Genomic DNA, 10179 nt, shown 5'->3' with positions numbered 1-10179 from the left:
TATGAATTAAATCATATCCCTGTTGAATATACAGTAGAGGTGACAAATAGATTTAAGGAATTAGATCTGATAGACAGAGTGCCTGAAGAACTATGGACAGAGGTTCGCGACATTGTACAACAGGTAGCAACCAAAACCATCCCAAAGAAAAAGAAATGCAAGAAAGCAAAATGGCTGTCTGAGGAAGCTTTGCAAATAGCTGAGGAAAGGAGGGAAGCGAAAGGCAAGGGAGAAAAAGAAAGATACGCCCAATTAAATGCAGAATTCCAAAGAATAGCTAGAAGAGATAAGAATGCCTTCTTAAATGAACAATGCAAAGAAATAGAAGAAAACAATAGAATAGGGAGGACCAGAGATCTTTTCAAGAAAATTGGAGAGATGAAAGGAACGTTTCATGCAAAAATGGGCATGATAAAGGACCAAAATGGCAGGGACCTAACAGAGGCAGAAGAGATTAAGAAGAGGTGGCAAAATTACACAGAAGAACTATACAAGAATGAGCTTAACGTCCCTGATAATCACAATGAGGTGGTCACTGACCTCGAGCCAGACATCCTAGAATGTGAAGTGAAGTGGGCCTTAGAAAAGCTGAGCAACAACAAAGCTAGTGGAGGTGACAGTATTCCAGCTGAGCTATTCAAAATCTTAAAAGACGATGCAGTAAAAGTGCTACACTCAATTTGCCAGCAAATTTGGAAAACTCAACAGTGGCCACAGGATTGGAAAAGATCAGTTTACATTCCAATTCCAAAGAAAGGCAGTGCCAAAGAATGTTCAAACTATCGCACCATTGCACTCATTTCTCATGCTAGTAAAGTTATGCTTAAAATTCTACAAGCTAGACTCCAGCAGTATGTGGATCGAGAACTACCAGAAGTACAGGCAGGATTTCGAAGAGGCAGAGGAACTAGAGATCAAATTGCTAACATACGCTGGATCATGGAGAAAGCTAGAGAGTTCCAGAAAAACATCTACTTCTGCTTCATTGACTATGCTAAAGCCTTTGATTGTGTGGATCATAACAAACTCTGGCAAGTCCTTAAAGAGATGGGCATACCAGACCATCTTATTTGTCTCTTGAGAAATCTATATGCGGGTCAAGAAGCAACAGTGAGAACTGGACACGGAACCACTGATTGGTTCAAAATTGGGAAAGGAGTCCGGCAAGGCTGTATACTGTCGCCTTGCCTATTTAACTTATATGCAGAGCACATCATGAGAAAGGCAGGGCTAGATGAATCAAAAGTTGGAATTAAGATTGCCGGAAGAAACATCAACAACCCAAGATATGCAGATGATACCACTCTAATGGCAGAAAGTGAAGAAGAACTAAAGAGCCTCTTGTTGCAGGTGAAGAAGGAGAGTGCAAAACTTGGGTTGAAACTAAACATTAAGAAAACCAAGATCATGGCATCCGGCCCTCTCAACTCCTGGCAAATAGATGGGGAAGAAATGGAGGTAGTGACAGATTTTATTTTCCTGGGCTCCAAGATCACTGCAGATGGGGACTGTAGCCAAGAAATTAAAAGACGCTTGCTCCTGGGGAGGAAAGCCATGGCAAATCTAGACAGCACACTAAAAAGCAGAGACATCACCCTGCCAACAAAAGTGCGTATAGTCAAGGCTATGGTCTTCCCAGTTGCAATGTATGGCAGTGAAAGTTGGACCATAAGAAAGGCTGAGCGCCAAAGAATTGAGGCCTTTGAACTATGGTGCTGGAGAAGACTCCTGCGAGTCCCTTGGACTGCAAGGCGATCAAACCGGTCAGTCCTAGAGGAGATCAACCCTGACTGCTCTTTAGAAGGCCAGATCCTGAAGCTAAAACTCAAATACTTTGGCCACTTAATGAGAAGGAAGGACTCACTGGAGAAGAGCCTAATGCTGGGAAAGATGGAGGGCAATAGAAGAAGGGGACGACAGAGAATGAGGTGGCTGGATGGAGTCACTGAAGCAGTAGGCGTGAGCTTAAAGGGACTCCAGAAGATGGTAGAGGACAGGAAGGCCTGGAGGAACATTGTCCATAGGGTCGCGATGGGTCGGACACGACTTCGCAACTAACAACAACAATCAACCAAGGCAGAGCTTTGCGGCAAATTGCTGCAAGGCAGTTTCTCATTACCCTTTGTCCCCATGTTTCTCAATCAATCACAGCAAAATTAAGATGGGTGGGTGGGGGGAATTTCAAAACCCAGAATTCTCCAGCCAGCCCCATTCCTTCTTTCCTCTTTTGCTTCCAGCCTGCCTGCCTAGCCATCCCCACTCCCTCCTTCTCATTTTTTGCTCTTCTTCTCCTTCAGCTTTATTTATTTATTTATTTATTTATTTATTTATTTATTTATTTATTTGTTTGTTTGTTTGTTTGTTTGTTTGGTTTATATACTGCCCTATTCCCAAAGGACTCAGGGCGGTTTACAAGGCAAAATTTAAAAACAATCCAATATAAAATTAAAATAAATTAAATTAAGTCTACCCACAAAAATTAAATCACAATATAAAAACATTAAACCCCTCAGTCCAGACCAGATAGCTCAAAGAGCCAGGTTCTTAGGTCCCGGCGAAATGAACGAAGGTCGGGGGCAGTCCGGAGTTCTGTTGGCAGTTGATTTTAATTTTAATTTTAGCATTGTATCCCAAGCCTCCTACAGAGCCCAATTCATTCATGTGCTACCCTCCCGCCCTTTCTTTCCATTTCTTTTCTTTTCCCTTCTCCATTTCTCCTTCCTTCCTTCCTTCCTTCCTTCCTTCCGACTGTTGAAGCATCCCTCTGGTCACATCATCAAAATTTGGACACTTAATAATAATAATAATAAAGTTGGAAGGGATCTTGGAGGTCATCTAGTCCAACCCCCTGCTCAAACAAAAGACCCTATACCATTTCAGACAAATGGCTGTCCAGTCCCTCCCTCCCTCCCTCCCTCCCTCCCTCCCTTCCTTCCTCCCTCCCTCCCTCCCTCCCTCCCTCGGGGGAAGAGGAATGAGAAAGGAAGGTGTGGATTTATGTAGAGGCCTCAGTTCAACACGCAGTGGCCGGGTAGAAGACGCAGGTAAGGAGTAGCGTGCACTGAACGCTACCACCCAGGGCTGGAGTTGGGTGCAGGAATGTCTGCGCAGCCTATGGGTGTCTAGGCCTTCCTACGTCCCGATGGCAGAGCCCACGTATCCCACGACAAGACGTAGCAGTGCCAAGAGACAGCAGCATCAGGCAAAAGGATGAGCAAAACCTGCAGAACTACAAGGAAGAACTCGAGAGGATGGAGAAAGCCAAGGCCAAAGTGATCCCAGTGGGGCTAGGGCTCCCAAGCTGGGAGAGTGCTTCCAAAAGGTCCCGGGATCCGTATCAGAAAAGGACATTGTCAAGAACAGCTAACATCTGGCCCAGGATCCTCAAACTCCCAGGGCTCTAGCAGAGGATCCAGAGGGGGCAAGGTCCAGACTCCCAGCAGTAAGGACGAGAAGTCAATTTTAACTCCAGCTTCTAAAAATTAAGACTTTTTTTTTCTCCTCCAGAGGGCCTTGCTAGCATCGGAATACCTTAAAAAAACAAAACAAAACAGGTGGTCCTCGACTTACGGCCACAACTGAGCCTCACGTTTCCGTTGCTAAGCGCTGTCAAGTATGTTTTGCCCTGTTTTACGACTTTTCTTGCCACGGTCGTTAAGGGGATCACTGAAGTTGTTAAGCGAGTTCGCACGACTGCTAAGCGAACCTGGCTTCCTCACAATCGACTTTGCAGGTCGGAAGGTCGCAAAAGGGGATCCCAGGACACTGCTGCCGTCGTAAATATGAGTCAGTTGCCAAGTCTGATCAAGGAGAGAAGCAACCTGGAACTAAGGAGAAACTTCCTGACAGTTGGAACAATTAACCAGTGGAACAACCTGCCTCCAGAAGCTCTGAATGCTCCAACACTGGAGGGTTTTAAGAAGAGACTGGACAGCCATTTGTCTGAAATGGTATAGGGTTTCCTGCCTGAGCAGGGGGTTGGACTAGATGACCTCCAAGGTCTCTTCCAGCTTTATTACTATTACTATTATTATTACTATTATTATTACTATTATTACTACTACTACTACTACTACTACTACTATTATTATTATTATTATTATTATTATTATTATTATTATTATTAATTATTATTAAAATTGTATAGCTGTGGTTGTAAAGGGAGGACTGGAATATTTAAACAAACCAAAAACTTAAACTTGTCTAGTTTAATGAAGAGAAGGAGGAGGGGGGACATGATAGCAGTCTTCCAAAATTTGAGGGGCTGCCCCAAAGAAGAGGGAGTCAAGCTCTTCTCCAAAGCGCCCAAAGGCAGGACAAGAAGCAACGGATGGAAAATAATCAAGGAGAGAAGCAACCTAGAACTAAGGAGAAACCTCCTGACAGTTAGAACAATTAACCAGGGGAACTACCTGCCTCCAGAAGACCTGTGGATGCTCCTAAAAACACTGGATGTTTTTAAGAAGAGACTGAGACAGCCGTTGATCTGAAACGGTATAGGATGTCCTGCCTGGGCAGAGGGTTGGACTAGATGACCTCCAAAGGTCCCTTCCCACTCTCGTCATCCTGTTCAAAGGAGGGGATCCCCTTCGACGCAGAGGAGGAACCAGGTCTTTTGGGCACGAGAAGACAGGCAGAAAAGTCACCGCAGCACAAAAATCCGGAAGCGGGCACTTACTGGCGTGGACTTGCAGGCAGCATTTGGCACAGGAGATCAACAAGCTGTTCCCATCGTCTCCGATGTAGGAGTTGGACGGGACGGGCTCCGTATTCTCACTGCTTGAGGTAAAGCACATTTCAGGGACCAGAGGCCTGGTTTTCTGCCCGTTTCTAAAAGGTGGCTGGAGTGAGGGGTTTTCAGCCCCAGGCGATGGAGCTGCCTCTTTTTCCATTGGCAAGACCTTGGGAGCAGAAAAACAAATTATCCAAATCGTTATTGCAAGGGAATCCATCTTTCTTAACCCCTCCAGAGAAGCGGGTTCGTCTCCACAGCAATACAGGAATTATTTCCCCCGGTCGTTATTACGCTGCCCTCTCTGCCCTCTCCCTTTCTTTTTGCTTTGCTGCCCGTCAGAACGAGCGGGGTGAACTCCGAGTGCCGATTTACCACCCCACCCCACCCCCCGGACCTCTTTTAAAGCGAAAAAGCATCTGTTCTCCCTTTTTTAAAACGAAAGAGGAAGTCCTTGGCAAACTAGCATTTCTTTTTTGATTTTTTTTTTTTTTAGTTCAGGAGAACAAGTTGGCAGCCAACCGTGGTCTCAACCATTTGGGTTTATCCGCTCCCTAGAATTGCAAGAAATCAAAATTCTAGAGATTGAATCAAATAGTACAGTTCGACACCTAGGATTTTGTTCAGAGAGGAACAACCCCCTTTCCTATCCCAAAGGCGCTTTTTTCCCCCCACCACCACAAAAAGCAACTTGGACTTTCTTGGTGGTTTTGTTTCCCCCCCCCCTCAAAAATCTTTCGCTTCTCATCCAAGAAGCTTCTGAAGAACTGAACAGAATTGAAGAAGCTTCTTGGGTGAGAAGTGAAACGATTTTGAGGAGAAACCCTCCCCCCCAAAACAAGAAAGTCCGCTTGCGTTTGGGTAAAGCACTTCTGTGACAACCGTGACCTGGATGATGGGAGAATCTGCATAGACACCTCTCTTTCCTGGTTTGTTAGGTAAAGGTAAAGGTTCCCCCGCACATGCGTGCTAGTCGTTTCCGACTCTAGGGGCCGGTGCTCATCTCCGTTTCATAGCGGAAGAGCCAGCGTTTGTCCGAGGACGTCTCCGTGGTCATGTGGCCGGCATGACTAGACGCCAAAGGCGCACGGAACGCTGTTACCTTCCCACCGTAGTGGTCCCTATTTTTCTACTTGCATTTTTACGTGCTTTCGAACTGCTAGGTTGGCAGAAGCTGGGACGATCAACAGGCGCTCACTCTGTTAGGCGGCACTCGGGATTCGACCCGCCAAACTGCCGACCTTCTGATCGACAAGCTCAGCGTCCTAACCCGCTGAGCCACCGCGTCCCTGGTTTGTTAAGAGGATGGAAAAGCTGGCCCTTTTCAAATACGCTGGTGGTCGGTGTAGAAAGGGAATTTCAGTAGAGAAAAAAAATCCATGCCCCCCAATTAAAATGCGACTCGACAGTTGATTATCTAGAACAGGGATAGGCAACCTTGGCTCTTTTGTGACTCGTGGACTTCAACTCCCAGAATTCCTGAGGCAGCTACGCTCAGGGGAAAGGGAGAGGTTTCCAAGCTGGGCCATGCCAGCTGAGGAATTCTGGGAGTTGAACTCCACGAGTCACAAAAGAGCCAAGGTTGCCCACCCCTGCTATAGACCAACTCTACATCTGGTGGAACTACTGGTTTGTACCTTTAGAGGAGGGGTCTTCAAACTTGGCCCTTTTATGACTCATGGACTTCAACTCCCAGAATTCCTGAGCCAGTCAGGCTGAGGGGACAGGGAGAGGTTTCCAAGCTGAGCCATGCTGGCTCAGGAATTCTGGGAGTTGAAGTCCACGAGTCACAAAAGAGCCAAGGTTGCCTACCCCTGGCCTAGGCCTAGGCCGCTTTATGACTTGTGGACTTCAACTCCCAGAATTCCTGAGCCAGCCATGCTGAAGGAAAAGGGAGAGGTTTCCAAGCTGAGCCATGCTGGCTCAGGAATTCTGGGAGTTGAAGTCCACAAGTCATAAAAAGAGCCAAGGTTGCCTACCCCTGATCTAGAATAAGATCTCTCCCAATCTGATGTGGCACAGGCTGTTCTGGTAGATGACCTCCATCAAGATCTAGGATTAAGCCCCTCCTCGTTCTTTTGGACCTCGGGGACTGTTGATAGATAGCATCAACCATTGGAAATAGCTGATTCTGTAGGGAAGGGTTGAGAACACACACACCCCATCCCAGATTTTATGAAGGCCCCAACCCATCTTAGCATGCGGCTTTTCACTTAGTAGCAACGGGGCAAGAGCTGTTGAGGTTGGCTTTCCCACATTAGACAAGGCCTTAGTGCTCGATTTATCTCCTCACTGCTATTGATCATCAAGATGAAGGCTTCAGGAGGCGTCACCTCTTGGTTCAGATTGAGACTCTTATCGGGATCCCGATAGATCCACCCCACCTGAGATAGCAACAGAGATCAGAACGGGGCCACTGGCTGCAGGTCGATTCAACAAATGCAAAAGTTGAATCAATTTCGACAGAACCGTGGCCAGTAACGACAAAAGAACGAAAGCCAATCCAGAAAGGCAAGCGTTGCAAAAATTCTTGACGAAAAACGTGACCGCCAATAAACAAAACTAGCTCGAATGAAATGAATACAGGCGGAGCTGGTTGCGGCAAGCGGAATTACCAGCTAGATAATTATTATTATTATTATTGTACCATCCTGATGCATTTTGCTGTCCCAATGACTGTTCTGGGCACGGTTGTCCCTGCCTCGAAAAAACAGGACCACAATTTGGAAGTCCTCCTGGCCCTGGCGCTTCTGCCGAGCGCAGAGGTGGAAGCTGCGGCCAAGGGGCACTTTGGCCAACTCAAGACTGGTGCACCAGTTACGGTCGTTCCTGGATGGTTAAAGCCTGGATGGAGGGGTCTTCTGTCCTTATCACCGGAGGTTTAGGCTACTGTAAAACGTTCTACCCGGGACTGCTTTGGAAGGCAACTGAAAAACAGCAGTTTGTTGTTTTTTTTTAAAAAAGGAGGAAAAAAAAACGCAACGCAGTGGCCAGGATGGCTGAGAGCCAAGCCTGCAATATGACATTGACTGTCCAATGGCTGCAGAGATAGCCAATACGTTGCCGAGTCCAAAACTGCTGGTTTTGGCCCATAAATTTCTGATTTAGTTCAACTCCGGGACAGTTCAGATGGCAAAAATCCATTCTGGCCAGCCCGGAACGACAAAGCTGCCGCAGCGATTCGTAGTCAAAACTTGTATAAGCTGCGCTGCCATTAAAAACTCACTGGGGGAGACTAGACTGAATGACCTTGAAAGAAGGGGGGGCTTATCTACGCAAAGACAAACAAAGTGATCCTAGTCAAGTGTTTTTTTTTCTCAAAAAGCAACTGGACTTTTTTTTTTTTGCTGGAAGACGTTTCCCTTCTCATCTTAAGAAGCTTCTTCCGCTCTGACCGAAAGACAGCCGGTTGTTTCGACAGAATTCACTGAACAAATGTTTCGCTTAGCAAGCAAGATTCGGGGGCCCCATGGCGGCCGTTAAAATCGAGGACCGCCCGTACCACATCACAGTCCGACTGGGCTTCAAATTCCCAGAATTCCCCAGAGCAGCAAAGCTGAAGTCCACGCAGCTGAAAGTGGCCAGGGCTGGAGGGCGGAAAAAAAACGACAACGAAAGAAAACACACTGTTCCTGTTGAAGAGGCCAGGAGCAGCCTGAGCAGCACAAACAGCCTTGGTGGAGCAGTGGGCTAATGCCTCCTTAAGTAACACCAGCTGCCTGCAATTAGTGCAGGTTCGCATCCCACCAGGCTCAGGGTTGACTCAGCCTTCCATCCTTCCGAGGTAGGTAAAATGAGGACCCAGATTGTTGGGGGCAATTAAGCTGACTTTGTAATAATGCCTCTTGGGGGGTGTGTGTGTGTGAAAGCCCTAATAAGCAGGCATATACATAGAATGAAGGCTACTGCTAAGCTTGTAAGCCGCCCTGAGTCTTCGGAGAAGGGCGGGATATAAATGGAATAAAAAAAAATGGTAAATACGTGCCAGTTGCTGAGGGCTCAAATCTTGATCACGGGGCTGCGGGGCTGCGGCGACACGGGTGTGAAGGGAGAGTTAGCAAGCTCCGCCGCCGCTTCGAACAGCCGCTAAACGAGTCGCTGTAAATTGAGGGAAAACACCCCTCCCCCGGTGTCGGCCTGCCCCCGGGACGAGCTGCACAATTACCTGGTTATAGGGGTAGAAGAGTGTGCAGATGGCACAGTAGGGTTCCCTCAGAGCCGCGGCAGCGTTGAATCGCCTCTCGGCTGCAAAGTTGGGCGCTTTGTTTTTCCACTGGAGGGAAAGTAAGGACTTCAGGGGCTCCGGATCGCCGGCGTCTTCCTCGCCACTAAACAGGGGGGTTTCTGAAAGACAAGATGGACCGAGAAGGGGAAGTTCGCCTCTCCCGCAACGAAGCTGAAATGGTGAACTTCAATATTTGAGGGGCTGACACAAAGAAGGGGGGGTGTCAAGCTATTCTCCAAAGCACCCAAAGGAATATTAAGCATGTTCGCTGCCTTGAGCTATTTGTCGAGCAATAAAAATGGGATGAAAAATAAATAAGTTTCACCAAGTTTCATGGTGTGTGTGTGTGTTGGGGTGGGGGGGGCTGAACATTTGAGCCCCAAATAAAAGCTTTTTGAGGCAATTTCCTTTATTTTATTTTATTTTATTTTATTTTTATTTTATTAAACTTATATACCGCCCTTCTCCCGTAGGACTCAGGGTGGTTCACAAGGTTTTTTTAAAACAATACAACAAATTACATTGATTAAAAACAATTAAAATGATTAAACTAACCTTGAAACTAAAAACCCCAATAACAATTAAAATACAATTAAAACCCCAATACCCTCAGCCCCCACCCCCACCCCCCCCATGAAACTTGGTGAAACTTATTTATTTTTCATCCCACCTTTATTGCTCAACAAGTAGCTCAAGGCAGCGAACATACTTAATATTCCTTCCTCCTCCCATTTCCCCCCCCACCGCATACACACACACAACAACCCATGAGGTGGGTTGGGCTGAAACAGGTTGAAAGTCAGTTTTTTGTGTCTAAGAAAAGGACTAGAACTCACCCACTCCTGGTGACTGGCCCAAAGTCACCCAGCTGTCAATTGTGACTAAGGTCGGACTAGAATTCACCATCTCCTGGTGACTGGCCCCAAGTCACTCAGTTGGCTTTCGTGCCTAAGGCGGGACTAGAACTCACTGTCTCCTGGTGATTGGCCCAAAGTCTCCCAGCTGGTTTTCGTGACTAAGGGGGGACGAGAATTCACCATCTCCTGGTGACTGGCCCAAAGTCGCCCAGCTGTCTTTTGTGACTAAGGCGGGACTAGAACTCACCGTCTCCTGGTGACTGGCCCAAAGTCACCCAGCTGGGTTTCCTGCCTAAGGCGGGACTAGAACTCACCATCTCCTGGTGACTGGCCCAAAGTCACCCAGCTGGGTTTCCTGCCTAAGG

At 47.0% G+C, this 10179-nt stretch overlaps 1 protein-coding gene across 5 annotated transcripts in view; it reads right to left on the bottom strand.

The window, feature by feature from the left end:
* The window catches only part of KDM4B (lysine demethylase 4B), a 275813-nt gene that overhangs the window by 30570 nt on the left and 235064 nt on the right, over positions 1–10179 (bottom strand). For 4 of the 5 annotated variants that reach the window (XM_081320789.1, XM_081320792.1, XM_081320793.1 and 1 more), the window contains exons 14-15: positions 8898–9076; positions 4679–4901 (exon numbers count right to left, since the gene is read on the bottom strand). In XM_081320789.1, the coding sequence (XP_081176915.1) occupies positions 4679–4901; positions 8898–9076 (402 nt within the window). Of the gene's footprint in view, positions 1–4678; positions 4902–8897; positions 9077–10179 lie in introns of those variants that run through there. The other variant, XR_014025553.1, reaches the window with a different exon arrangement.

The sequence above is a fragment of the Vipera berus genome (genome assembly GCF_964194415.1).
Source record: "Vipera berus genome assembly, chromosome: 1".
NCBI classification, from domain to species: domain Eukaryota; kingdom Metazoa; phylum Chordata; class Lepidosauria; order Squamata; family Viperidae; genus Vipera; species Vipera berus.
The sequence above is the reverse complement of the archived record's forward strand: the minus strand, read 5'-3'. Positions and strand labels throughout refer to the sequence as shown.